General features: G+C 35.8%; 1 protein-coding gene across 2 annotated transcripts in view; it reads right to left on the bottom strand.

The window, feature by feature from the left end:
• CDK14 (cyclin dependent kinase 14) overlaps nucleotides 1-15,263 on the bottom strand; it is a 619,947-nt gene that overhangs the window by 319,754 nt on the left and 284,930 nt on the right. For both annotated transcript variants that reach the window (XM_047751802.1, XM_047751803.1), the window contains one exon: nucleotides 1,732-1,794. In XM_047751802.1, the coding sequence (XP_047607758.1) occupies nucleotides 1,732-1,794 (63 nt within the window). The remainder of the gene's footprint in view (nucleotides 1-1,731; nucleotides 1,795-15,263) is intronic.

Below are 15,263 nucleotides of genomic sequence, written 5' to 3'. Positions count from 1 at the left end.
GGTTTACAGTGTTCTGTCAATTTTCTACTGTACAGCAGGGTGACCCAGTCACACATACATACATGTATTCTTTTTCTCATGTTATACTCTATCATGCTCCATCATAAGTAAACAATAGAAAAATGAACTATATATAGTTCTCATATATATATGAGAACAGGCAAATAGTACTAGCAAAATTACAAATGGTCAAGAAACATGAAAAGATGCTCAATGTCACTAGAAGTCAAGAAAATACCAATGTAAAAGACATTTCATTTTTATTTGTCAGAAGGGTAAAAATTTAAATGACCAATCAGTCAATCCTAGAGAATGGAGAGAAAAATATTCTTTACAATCTTGTGGGTAAATGTTGTAATTAAATTCACTAAAACTGACCCTTGTCTCTAATTTAATAAAGAACACTGTAAACCAGCTATAATGGAAAAAACAGATATCATTAAAAAAAAGAAAACCATTAACTAAATAAAAGAAATAAGAGTATAAAGGTTTGATGCTCATACCTACTCTAGAACTATTTATTTATGTATTTTTGACTGTTCCTGCGGCATGCTGAAGTTCCTGGGACAGGTATCGAACCTGTGCCATAGCAGTGACCCAGGCCACTGCAGTGACAACACCGGATTCTTAACCTGCTGTACCACAGGAGAACTCCTCTAGAATCACTTATAATAGCAATATTCTGGCAAGCAGCCAAAAATCTATGAATAAAGAACAGTTGCAGATTATGGTTTATTCATACTATGGAATAACATATACTTATTAGAAAGATGGAACTACATAGTTGGGTATTGACTTTAAATGATATCTATAACATACTTTAGTGAAAAAACCTGTATTATGTATATATATATATTATTTTTAAAAGCAAAAATAAACACATCTAACACCAAATGTGCAAATATACCTCTACAAGCCAAGAAAAAAGCATAAAAGAAAAAACATGTCATATTGCAAGGAAAGTGCAGAAAATGGATGGGAAAAAAACGAAGACAAATAATTTTACTTCAAATGCATTTGTAAAATGTATTTTTGCAAAGTGTATTTTGCAAATTTGTTCTCAGGATCATAAAATATTGTCATTTAAATAATGAAACGTAAGCACAGTGTCAAGCCTTCAGATAAACATATGTGAAGAAAAAGTCTCCTGTTTTAAACTTGAAATTCTGGGACAGTTTCCCAATACGGTTGTTAGGCCAAATCTTAGAAAAACTTAATCTATTTACACACAACAATTCAATTTCTGTGGAAAGAAATTAAAGAAAACCATAGGGGAAAAAAAAAAAACATTTCTATCTATTTGTACAAACAAATGAAAAATATGTACCATTAATTCAGCATAACAGAGTTCTGGATCATAATAATACTCTACCTTGAAACCACCTGATAGTTCAGTATGGAACTCCAAGCGGGAGCTACCAGAGACTCAACTCTGCTGAAAACAGTGTTATGACAGGATTCCACTGTTATGATAGGATTTACCTGTTGGCTAATGTTTGTCCATGATGAAAAAATAGGATAAGGTCTAAATAATCCCACTCTAGTGAAAACATTTAATGTTAAATAAAGCATGGCTTCCAACTACTAAATGAAAGCAATGACTATGGTTCACTGCAGTATTACTTCTCTGTATACAACTTTTTTTAAAAGTTATGGTAGAGAGATTGGATTTTAGTTCAAAAATTGCTCATGAGGAATGCTAACCCTTGATTTAAAAAGATCTTTTCCTACCTTCACATTCTCTGGGTGCAGCCCCCCAGGATGCTTGTCCATGTACTGACATAAATCAGTGTGCTGGAAAAAAAAAGGGAAAGAGTATTCACATCCCTGGGCCATAACACAACGAATCAATATTTTTCTACTTCAAAGTCATCATTGCTTTCTGAACTAAGCAAATAGAAGACAAGAGGGTTAATTTTTCAGTGTATGCAGTGGCATGCTCCTCTATCCCCCATTTGAACCACAATGGAATTATTATTTTTACCTCTAGCCTCTGTCTTATGTTAAACATATCTATTACGAGGATTTCATATCCACAATTTATTAAATGCCTAATTTTCTCCTCATTAAATACATATCTCAACTGAAAAAATAACTTACCTAAATATATAAACCTTAACTTAAAAAAAAAGAAAGTGCTTTCATGAGCATGTGCATGCGCGTACACACACACACAATTAACCAATCCAATTACAATTTCAATTATCTTCTATTTCCCAAGGGTAAATGAAAGTTATGATTAGTTTACATGAGATGAAAACACTATAAACATACCATTCTAGTAAAATTAATCATTGGATTTATTTAAATTTTTCATAAATGCATTTATTAGAAAATAACTTTCAGATTCTCAGAACTCCTGAATATATTTTAGAAAATATTTAATTCCTAAAACTGCATATAAAGATTTACTTTATAAATCAATACAAATATTTTCAACATTAAAAATAGAGACAAATACACCCAGGTATGACTTATAAGGAATATCTCTAGACAGCAACTTATGCTGCTATTCAAATATTCCAAACTCAATTTAAACACAATTGTATTTCTTCATCTTAATGAATTTTCTGTTTATATTGTAAACTACATAAAACTCTGAAAAAAAAACATGTAGAGTTGCTACATAAATTTTTCTAATCTTACTGGAGGATACTATAAGATTTGTAACACTGAAACATTTAATCAGGAGTTCCGGTTGTGGCTCAGTGGAAACAAATATAATTAGCATCCATGAGGGCTCAGGCTCGCTCCCTGGCCTTGCTCAGTGGATTAAGGATCCAGTGTTGCCATGAGCTGTGGTGTAGGTCACAGACGTGGCTCGGATCTGGTATTGCTGTGGCTGTGGCGCAGGCCGGAAGCTGTAGCTCCAATTGGACCCCTAGCCTGGAATTTCCATATGCCACAGGTGCAGCCCTAAAAAAAAAGATTCCAGAAAGGTCTCTGTAAAATGTTACCTCTAAGATCTGAACAGAGAATGAAAAAGGTTAGTCAATGTAAGAGCAAAGGGAAAGAAACAGAAGTGCTCTTAGATACATTCTGAGACAATATTGCCTTTATCTTGGACCACGCCCAAGGTTTTTAGCTTCCAGATGACAGTTAAACTCCATGAAGACAAACTATATTTGATTTGGAGATTACTTTTTGTTGTTGTGGTTTAACAGATGTGTTTATTAATTTTTAATCCCTGTAGTTGATTTGCAATTTTCTATCAATTTCTGCTGTACAGCGAAGTCAGCCAGAATATATATACATTCTTTTTCTCATAATATCTTCCATCATGTTCCAATACAAGTGATTGGATATATTTGGTCCAGCCAATGACAGAGAAGAACTAAATAAATACAGGTAGAAACAGTTAAAATCTTATATATAGTATAGCTCATTAAAAACTACCCTAAAATATAATTATGAGTTTCATGGAGTTTTTCAAGATTATATAAAGTTTTATTTCACACATTTAATGAATTGAGGAATGAGTTCTGGACCCCAAACAGGCATTCTGAAATTCCAATACAATTAACATCTCTGTCCTTTTAATGAAAAGGCTAACATCTTCCTTAGAGATTCTTAAAGAACATATAAAATAGTACATGAGAAAGTATACTTTATAACATGACACGCAAAAATAAGGCATTAATCAAGCTACTGCCTCCATACAATAAGAGCCATGAGAGGAAGAACTATAATCTGCTCATTGCTTCACGCTCAACACATAAAATGGTAAAAGAAAGTACCTCTAATCACAAATGTTAAAATTCCTATTAAAAATGTAAATTTTCAGTTTACAAAACAAAATCAAACTCACATTCTAAGATATAAACTAAATGGTAAGAAAAAATAACAGAAAACCTGAAAATAAAGAAACATCATATTACACATTATACATTTATATTATATATATCATGGTATTTATATGGGTACATATCAATAAAAAAGCAAAAAATCAGCATACTATGTAAATATTTGACATAATAGGATTCAAGGAAACTGTATTAAACATTTATGCAACATGGCACCTCAATATAAAGTAAATGTTAATAAAAATAGAAGAAACTGAAAAATTTCAGGAAAACTTGAAAATTTAGCTCACTTCTCTCAAAAATCAATGAAAAGAATGACAATAAATACATAAATTTTAAAGATAAAAATAGTTAAAAATAAAATAAAAAGAAGCTACAGTAATTCCCATGGTGGCTCAGCAGAAACAAATCCAGCCAGCATCTATGAGGAGGTAGGTTCAATCCCTTGCCTCATTAAGGATCTAGCACTGCCATGAGCTTTGGGTGTAGGTCACAGATGCGGCTTGGATCCTGCATTGGTGTGGGTGTGGTGTAGGCCAGCAGCTGTAGCTCTGATTTGAGCCCTAGCCTGGGAACCTCCATATGCTGTGGGTGTGGCCCTAAAGAGACACACACAAAAAGAAGAAGCCACAAAGGACATGAGTAACACAGTTAAAAAGCATGTTTAATTCGGAGAAGTTCCCATCCTGGCCCAGTGGTTAACGAATCCAACTAGGAACCCATAAGGTTGTGGGTTCGATCCCTGCCCTTGCTCAGTGGGTTAAGGATCCGGAGCTGCCGTGAGCTGTGGTGTAGGTCGCAGACGCGGCTCGGATCCTGCATTGCCGTGGCTCTGGCACAGGCCAGAGGCTACAGCTCTGATTCGACCCCTAGCCTGGGAACCTCCACATGCGGCCCTAGAAAAACACAAAAAGACAAAAAAAAAAAAAAAGAAGAAGAAGCACGTATAATTTTGTGCCCAGTAAACTCATGCTACATATGCTTAAAGAAGTGGAATGGGGATGGGTACACAACATTCACTGTATTACATACTTGAGGTACACTTATTAGGTGATGAGTGCAGATAAATAAATAAGACAAAATTTCTGCTTTCCCAGGGATTTACATTACGTGGATTTTTACATACTTGTGAAATACTGTAATTTTTTTCCGAGAATAAAATATTCAAAGTTTTTGTTTAAAAGGAAAAAAAAAAAAAAAAAACTATGAGGAAGGAAGCATATCAGACACCATGAGGGAAGTTCCTGATCCTTGTGGTACACACTGCAGCTTCTGAGCAAGCATCCATGATCAACAATATTACAACATGACTTTCAGCAGGAAGGAGGCTTCTCCAGGAGTGAGATCTTGGGAAATTTAATAAAGATTTTTTCCAAAGGTTTTAAATTTTAAGATTCATATTTCCTTAGCTGTAAAGCATAAAAATGCATGTGTGGATACATCCATGGCTGTCACCAGTAGGTTACATAATCTCTATGTATCAGTATCTTCATCTTTGGTGTGTGTGTCTTTTTGTTTAGGGCTGCACCTTCAGCATATAGAGGTTCCCAGGCTAGGGATCAAATCAGAGCTGTTGCTGCTGGCCTACACCACAGCCACAGCAATGCCAGATCCAAGCTATGTCTGAGACCTACACCACAGCTCATGGCAATGCTGGATCCTTAACCCACTGAGCAAGGCCAGAAATCAAACCTGAGTCCTCATGGATGCTGGTCAGATTCATTTCCACTAAGCAACTATGGGAACTCTGGAGTCTTCATCTATGTAATGAGAATAACCTAGTACATCCATTTCCTATAGAAATTGTGGAAATCAACGAATAAATATCCATAATGGTTTTACAACACTACTCAGCAGGTAGTGGATGCTGTGGGTGGTGGTGACAATGATGGTTATAATTTTCTGTGGTGTGTTTAGAGTAGGAAGGGATATTGGGAAGACTGCACTTAAAAATGGAATGATAAATACATCAGAAAACTGGAACTCTTAGAGGTAAAACTTCATTCTACATGTGTGTTCTTCCTGTCTACATGCCCAGACAGTCTCAGTCATACTCCACAGCTCTCTAAACAGAACCCCTGAGGGTATTTCTAGCAAATACACCCTTAACTTCAGTCTGCTCTGGGTGATTAGGGGCAAGAATCTGGAAAATACCAAATGGAGGAAGAGACAAGAGGTAGTACAAGGTCTCATTTTGTACCCTGGCAAACTTCTGTTCTACCTGATTTAAAAACTGTTTCTTTTCCCACTCTCTTTTTTAATACACAGTAGTATGCCTGAAACATCATTAGATGTACTTAAAAAAAATTTTTTTTTTCTTTCTGCCATTTCTTAGGCCACTCCCATGGCATATGGAGGTTCCCATGCTAGGGGTCGAATCGGAGCCGTAGCCACTGACCTACGCCAGAGCCACAGCGATGAGGGATCCAAGCTGTGTCTTCTACCTACACCACAGCTCACAGCAGTGCTCTTGGTTCCTAGTCGCATTTGTTAACCACTGAGCCAGGATGGGAACTCCAAAATTTTCTTTACATATCTTTTTTTTAAACTTCTCTCCTTAGTTTCACTCATCGTATGATGTGACTCTTATGATCTGCACTGATCCAGAAACACAGAACTAAACAATAAGGCTGGGAGATACTTGTTATTCCATTTTTTAAAGTCATCCTACATAGAAAAGTTCTAAACAGATCTAAACATGTGCTTGATGGCACAGATCATTATCCACTTAAGAGAAGCAAATAATCTCAGATCCATCTGGCTTGATCTATGGCTATTTCTTGTTCTACTACTTCATAGGAGTATCTTTAGACTAAGTGCCTGGTGACTACAGATCAAACACAATCCTCCATCTCCCTCCATCTCTGTCTTGGCTCTTGGCTAACATCTCTTCTTTCCCTCACTACATTATGCCTCACCTCATCTTCCTACACCTTCTTCTTACTCTATCACTGCTGCTGTTCTTCAGAGTAATGTCTTTAGAAGTGCTTGTGTCTGACAGATTTATACCTGAATGCCTAAGAGCACTTCATCAATCTTCCAGGGAGTGGGTGGTTTAAAATGAAGCTATCAAGTCTGGCTAGATTTGCGGACCAAGCAGAGGAGTGAGAGCAGAGAAGGGCTGTAAAGGTTCAATCCCCATACTCTCACATATTTATTTCAAAATAAAGTTCCTCCTTCCTCACTGTTGATTTCCTATCAAGTAGCATTTACTTGAGTATTTACATAGGTGCAGGAGTGTTTCAAGGGGAAGGAATTTGAGGAATATATCTGAAATCATAACACCCTGAACATAATAAATGTTCTCTGTAAAGGGGCCATATTTACCATTTGATTTTCTCCATATTGATTTCATTACTCTGTGGCTAGGTTGATTTAGAAGGCAGGAGAGATCTTTCTTTGTAAAAAGGTAGAATATAGAAAGACCACAAAGAGTTCTGTGGCACAGCAGGTTAAGAATCCAGCATTATCACTGCAGTGCCCCAGGCCACGGGCATGGCCAGGAAAAAAAAAAAATCACAAAAAAGTTGAAAAGACATTTTACTCATAAGCACTTTCACAGAGCAGAGTCTCAGTTAATTTCAATCATATGTACACCTAAGAACTGCATGGCTAACAGAACACAGCCATGAGACTTAAAGAGAAAAACATGAAATAAAACTACAAAGATAAATGATAAAATATGATGACAATTTCAAAACAGCCCTGAGTGGAGAACAGCTCTTGAAAGAGAGTGTCAGGAAAAAGAATCCAGCCAAAGAAAAAGATGAGAAACAAGTTGGACTATGATATTTACCTTTTCATATTTCCTACTCTCCACCCCTCGCTCTTTTTTGAAACTGACTTTGGGTGAGGAGAAAGAAACAATAGCACCCCACTGAAAGCCACTGGTAAAAATCCTCTCTGAGGATTGGATAAAGTAGATATGATGCATATATGTGATGGAATACTATTCGGTCATAAAAAAGAATGAAATAATGCCATTTGCAACAACATGGATGGACCCAGAAGTTATGATAGTGTGAAGTAAGTCAGAGAAAGACAAATATCATATGAGATCACTAATATGCGGAATCTAATAAAAATGATACAAAAGAATTTATTCACAAAACAGAAACAGACTCAAAGATTTCAATACCAAACTTATAGTTACCAAAGGGGAAACACTGGGGGGAGGGATGGAATGGGAGTTTGGGATTAGCAATATACACACTACCATAAACAAAATCAATAGGTAACAAGGATCTACTATATAGCTCAGGGAAATCTATTCAATACTCTGTGATGACCTATGTGGGGAAAGAATCTGAAAAAGAATGGACATATATGTATATGCATGGCTGATTCACTTTGCTGTACACCTGAAACTAACACAACACTCTAGATCACCTACACTCCAATAAAATTTATTTTTAAAAAAGATCCAGGAGTGGTTAACGAATCCGACTAGGAACCACAAGGTGGCGGGTTCAATCCCTGCCCTTGCTCAGCGGGTTAACGATCTGGCGTGAGCTGTGATGTAGGTTGCAGACGCGGCTCAGATCCCGCGTTGCTGTGGCTCTGGCGTAAGCTGGCAGCTATAGCTCCAATTCGACCCCTAGCCTGGGAACCTCCATATGCCTCGGGAGCGGCCCAAGAAATGGCAAAAAGACAAAAATAAAATAAAATAAAATAAAATAAAATAATAAAATAAAAAAAGATCCAAACAAAAAATGATCCTGATAAAGATGAATTTATCATTTTTAAAAAAGGGGGGGGGCTATCTGAAGACCACAGAGTGAGACAGGCTCTTGGACTTGAAAGTTTTACCCATTTGGAGTGGATAAGCAATGAGGTCCTGCTGTATAGCACAGGAAACTATGTATAATCATTTGCAATGGAACATGATGGAGGGTAAAGTGAGAAAAAGAATATATTTACCTATATGTATAACTGGGTCACTCTGCTGTACAGCAGAAATTGACAGAACATTGTAAATCAACCATAATAAAAAAATTTAAAAATTAAAAGGAAGAAAATTTACCCATAATTGGGGGCAGAAACAAATAAAAGTCAACTGTTAAGGCTTCATCGTTTAGTATCTGTTTGTTTCTTTTTAATCAATACGTTACCCACAAATTGGGGTTTACCAATTTTTGACTCTTAAAATGATCATACCTCTTACTCAAGAGATACTAAATTCCTCAGAGAAATTTTGCCTTTGTATTAGCACTGGCTGAGTGGACTTTTCTCATTTAGCAGGAATGGGCAGGGAGCCCATTCCCGAGAACACTCATTTCCCCACCACCACCACTCTCCTATGTTAAGCACGGTGTCTAAAATATGTCAACTAATTTTGATATTTTTCAGAAGCACTGCCAAAATATGACTCTGAAAATAGCCCAGCCCTATTTTTAGCATCTAGACTGAAAAATAAAGAGGTCTTTCCATGGGGATAACCAACAGAAATCCTCACTTTGAAGTTATGTTACATACAGCCTCCCCATTCTTTACTTCTTTTCATTTAGTTTTTCATTTTGACAGCTCGAAGAGAGTCATTATATTCAGGATTGGTGTGATTTTTATAACATTAAAAAACTGCTTCTCATCAAGAGTAAGAATATGGAAAGATTCCAGAGGATAATAAAACTAATTCTGAATTACTTTCTTCCTAAGGAACAGGCGTATTTTATGTTTAAATACCAAGAAAGAAAACTTGACTTATGAGAGAAAACAAAATTAACTGAAAACATTTGATTAAAAAAAAATGGGATATATGAAGAACTAGTTCATAACATGTGCAAATTGGAAGCCTAAAAATACAGAGCCCTCCTTTTCTGGACTGATTTTGATTGTTTAAGAAGCTTCCTGGTCCCCAACCCATATGAGTGATTACACACTCCAATCTCTTCCTTACAGTGGATAAGTGACCCACTATAAAAAACAAAAAACAAAACACAAAAAACTTTTAAACAGTATTCTGACTGGCGAGAGAGCTTTTCAAGAAATTTGCAAATGAATAAAACACAAGAGCAATTATTTCCACTCGCCAGTGGTACCGCATGGGGTCCCAAAATGAATGGCAATTATTGTAATCGTCCATGTACCCAAGGTAGCAGGTGTGGCAGATGCTTACCTGTGATGCTTCCTCTACTTCTATTGGCTAATGTCATCTTTATTACCATTGTCCCATGTCTGGGACACAACACAGGCATTCTAACCAAAACCACACTTGAAGGATAGTGACCAATTTTTGTAGCCCTCATTATCATTTTAGTTTTTAATCTATTTCACCTGCAGCTCATTAAAGTCCTGTGATTCACTGGGGAATAGCTGCTGCTAGAGGCAACTGAAGAAAACTTATAGAAGTTGAACCCTCCTTTCTTCTACAGCAATCAATGCCATTTTCCTGTAGCTATAATCTCTGTTTTAATCAGCTTACACTGCTGTAAAAATTAATATATCAAATTACTGAGCAGTTAATTTCAAACTGCTCTTATATGAAGTCCACAGGTTTAAGCTGACTTTAAAAATTGCATTTTTTCCATTTCCAAGCTTTACAGCACTCATCTATTTATTCTGAAGTCATAATTTTAAAAAATTTTAATGTTGTGAGTTCCAAGACATGAGCACTATTCATTAATGAGAAAAAAATGAAAAGAAACTTTAATCAATTTTTTTAAAATCACAGCCATTCAAAATGCTTTAGATAATGTTCGTACCCCTATATATCAAAATGACCCACTTTTAAAACAGTGGGTAAAAAAAACAAAACTTGGTAAGTATTTCACCAGATGTTATTTAGGCTTTTTGCAAATGCATTGAAATAGCTTATCTTTAATGACAGAAACAAGACATTCATGAACAAGTACAAAAGTGCTATATCTTTCCTCTGAAGTAGAAATTCTAACTACAGTTAGATTATTGTGCCTTAAGTTGTGTCACCGAATATGCTATAACAATAGAGAAAATATGATCTGCCAATCACCCAAAAGTATCTTCTCAAATGGAATATTTTCAAATATTCTATTGTTCCTGCAAAGACTTATTTTGAGTATTACAAAGCCTGTTTCTGGGTTATTTTATTTGCACCTGCTTTTATGTCACTTATAAAATGTTTGTCACTTATAAAATGTTTGAAATTGTACTAGCAAACCACACACATACTTCCTGGGGAGGGCAAGGCTAGTTAACACACACAGTAGTTTATACTACATAAAAATCTTCCCATAGTAATCATACTCCCAGCTTATTCCTTATTAGTCATTTTTTTAAAATCATATAATGTGTTTTTCTCCTTTTTTGGTCATAATAAACATCTATGGACTTAGTTATCCCATAATTCTGCCTAATTGATTTCAGCTGTCATTTCTGAATTCAAAATGCATGGGCAGCCTGGGGCTGGTGACTGGAACAAGAAGCATTTCCAACCACACTCCCATCATGTAAAACCAGCATCCTGAAAGATCTTTTCCATTAAAACAAGAGCCTTACCACTTGGCTTCTGGGTAGACATCATGGGTAGAAAAACTGTATAGCTCTACCCAGGCAGTAAGACTGTCCTGAGTGATTTTTCTCCAATAAAAAGAATGCCAGCATTTATTTTCCAGTAGTTCAAGCGTCTGAAGGAGTTTCACTAATATTGTTGGGGATGATTTACAAACCAAACACATATCTATATCCAATATCTATGACTCTCTCACTTGTTTATAACACTTCTAGGAGGTTTAAATGATAGCTCTTTTTTAGATTAAATGAATTTAAAGTACCGATTTGGGAAGTTCCCAAAAATTGGGAGAAATTTTCTAGGAGAGCATCGTAGTTCTACGGAACTAAATGTTGTTCCTGTAACTAAAGAATGTATAAAATGTGCTCTCTTGAAACAGTGAAGGAAAGAGCTTCTCAGTATGGTTTATATGCCCTTGGGCACAACATTCATAAGCCTAAACCATGTAATAAATTTTAATAGAGTCGAATAGCCACTTTAAAAAGATTTTCATGCCATAGTGAAGCCAAGTTAAAAAGGAAAAATAAAGACGCAATGGGTACAAAGATTGGAATGCTCTGATCATCCAACATCCTCAAGAATTTGAAGAAAAAAAAAAGGGGGTTAACAAAGTGGGCCATGTAAAACTTTTTTGGAGTCAAAGTACAAGATGGAAAAAGAAAAGGAACTGAATAGGCTAGGGATATCTTAACTGTGAAAACACCTTCTGGAGCTTCCCTACTGGAAACATGAGAGATGGTGAAATTATGGGATAAAAGCAACATGAGTGAAAAGGTTGGAAACCAAGAACAAAAGTGGAAAAGAGGAGAGAGAGAATAGAGAAAGGAAGAGAGAGTGAGAAGACAGAGAAGTTATCCCAGAGTAACTTTTTCTGGCTACAACAGAACAGAGGAGCCTTTTTTTACCCCTACCAAGTCCTAAGGGGTAAGAGTAACATCCACAAAGGGAACCGATCCTACCAGATGTGTGTTTCAGAAGAGTCTATGAATTACACTGGAATCAGCTTCAGGTACACATTACTGTTAATTATAAAAACAGTAATTCTGGAACACATAATCACAAGGAACATATTAAACAATTACAACTTGTTAGCTTTGTCATCCTTTTTTGGCATACCAACTGATACTTAAAATACATTTTCAAACTCATAATGGGTAAAGTATTGTAATATGTACAAAGATGGATAAACAGTATTCATTATTCAGGAGCTACAGTTGCCTATGGGGGAAATAAGAATGACAATCAAAGCAATAATACTCTCACTCTTACCTTCAATGAAACATGTGAGCTCTGTTCATATCATTTGACCAAGTAGCAACAACTTTAGATGTTTTTTCTTTTTCCCAAGGAAATACAGTAGCATGTATTAGAGGCCATGTTTTTACGATTTTACAATGCAAAATACTTTAGAGTTCTTAAACATTTTTTTAATATACTGATTTTTATCTTTTTCCATTATAGCTGGTTTACAGTGTTCTGTCAATTTTCTGCTGAACAGCATGGTGACCCAGTCACACATACATATATACATCCTTTTTCCTCATATTATCATGCTCCATCATAAGTGACCATAGTTCCAATGCTACACAGCAAGATCTAATTGCTAATCCATTCCAAAGGCCAGAGTCTGCATCTGTTAACCTCAAGCTCCCATCCATCCCACTCTCTTCTCCTACCCCTTGGTAACTATAAGTCTGTTCTCCAAGTCCATGATGTTCTTTTCTGTGGAAAGGTTCCTTTGTGCCCTATATTAGATTCCAGATATAAGTGATAACATATGGTATTTGTCTTTGTCTTTCTGACTCACTTCACTCAGGATGAGAGTCTCTAGTTCCATCCATGTTGCTGCAAATGGCATTATTTCGGTTTTTTTATGGCTGCGTAGTAGTCCATCGTGTATATATACCACATCTTCCGAATCCAATCATCTGTCAATGGACATTTGGGTTGTTTCCATGTCTTGACTACTGTGAATAGAGCTGCAGTGAACATGTGGGTGCATGTGTCTTTTTAAAGGAAAGCTTTGTCTGGATATATGCCCAAGAGTGGGATTGCTGGGTCATATGGTAGTTCTATGTATAGATTTCTAAGGTACCTCCATACTGATCTCCATAGTGGTTGTACCAGCTTACATTCCCACCAACAGTGCAGGAGGGTTCCCTTTTCTCCACACTCCCTCAGTATTTGTTATTTGTGGACTTATTAATGATGGCCATTCTGACTGGTGTGAGGTGGTATCTCATGGTAGTTTTGATTTGCATTTCTCTAATAAACAATGATGTTGAGTATTTTTTTGTGTGCTTGTTGGCCATCTGTATATCTTCCTTGGAGAAATAAATGTCTATATCTGAATAATTTATGGAGCAACAGTTATGGGCTACAGTCTCCAAAATAGAAACAAATCACAATCTCCTGAACTGGTGAAATAGTTTGAAAAATAAATTAAAAAAAAAAATAGAGTTCCCATCATGGTGCAGCAACGAATCCGACTAGGAACCATGAGGTTGTGGATTCAATCCCTGGCCTCAATCAGTGGGTTAAGGATCCGGCGTTGCCATAAGCTGTGGTGTAGGTCCCAGATGTGGCTTGGATCTGACATTGCCGTGGCTGTGGCTGTGGTGTAGGCTGGCAGCTGTAGCTCCAATTAGACCCCTAGCCTGGGAACCTCCATATGCTGTGGGTGCAGCCCTAAAAAGACCAAAGACAAAAAAAAAAGAAAAGAAAAGAAAAGAAAAGAAAAGTAAATTTATACTACAAATGTAAAGCTCATTTAAATCTTCCTGGCTGGTGGGAATACAAAGAATATAGAATGATAAAGCTTTTAGACAAAGTCCTGGCAAATAGTGAAGTATGTGAAATATATGTCTGTTATACATGATGAAAGAGCCAGTTTATATTTCTACTCCCACAGCACACCTGAAGCTTAGGTACATTATAAGTACTTTTAGGTAAGATCTGTTCTTTTAATCAATTTTAATTATTTCAGTGTAGTATATAAAGGGACAAAAATTTACTCAAACTCAAGTAAAAACATAATGCCAACATTTTTTTTAATGAAAGTTTTTTACCTACATGGTATGATGCTCTGAAGCATGAGAAAGTGAAGAGCAGTGAAACATATTGTTAAAGATCCACAAAAACTGTAAGTTTTGTTTGAAGTAGCTCTTTTATTAGCAAAGAATAAAAAAAACCTCAGGTCACAGAGAGGGTAATAAAAAAAAAAAAGAATCCTTGTATTCTGAGTATTGCCAAAAGTTATAATAGAGCAGAAAGTCCAAAGTATCTCTTTTTTTCAGGATCTACAGCCATAAATCAAATTGCTGACTTACCTGACATAGAAAAAAAAATGTATTAAAGATCAAATCATCACTCCTTTTCTTTTGCTATTATCTTTGTTCAATTGATGGACAAAGAAAACGTGCTTAATTCCTTGCCATGCACAAGTACGAAATTAAAGATATCCTGAAAAAAGAACTGCTTTATTTTTTTCTCAATCATTAGGCACTTGCAAACTTGCCAAGATAATAACTTTCCCAGGAGCTTGACATATTTGGCAGATATAGTTGATGTTTTGAATATGAATCCTGAAACTTCAAGAAGCAAAGACCAACATTATTGCTCCTCATAATATGTTTTAAACTTTTATGCCAAAATCTAGTTAAGATATTCAGTGAATCAGAGCTAAAAATATCTTTTCATTTTCTTGACTTAGTGTAATTTGCCATAAAAAGGTTACTGAAAAGATTTCAAGAGAAAGTATAAAATTTTACTGAGTCTGGGATGAATTTAAGGATTGCCTTCCTCATTGCTGTGGTTGAAAATACCGTTTGAAAGTCAGTCTTAAGGAAAAATTAAAAAGTTCTTGGTGTGCAAATTTGAACCAATTACCAAAAATTTTTAGAAAATCATTCTGGAGAATTTGGGCAAAACATTTCATTATTTACCTCAAAATAAATCAGCAGTCCTGCCATTAA

The sequence above is a fragment of the Phacochoerus africanus genome, chromosome 11, assembly GCF_016906955.1.
Source record: "Phacochoerus africanus isolate WHEZ1 chromosome 11, ROS_Pafr_v1, whole genome shotgun sequence".
In the NCBI taxonomy this organism is placed as follows: domain Eukaryota; kingdom Metazoa; phylum Chordata; class Mammalia; order Artiodactyla; family Suidae; genus Phacochoerus; species Phacochoerus africanus.
This window is presented reverse-complemented; position numbering and strand designations above follow the sequence as displayed.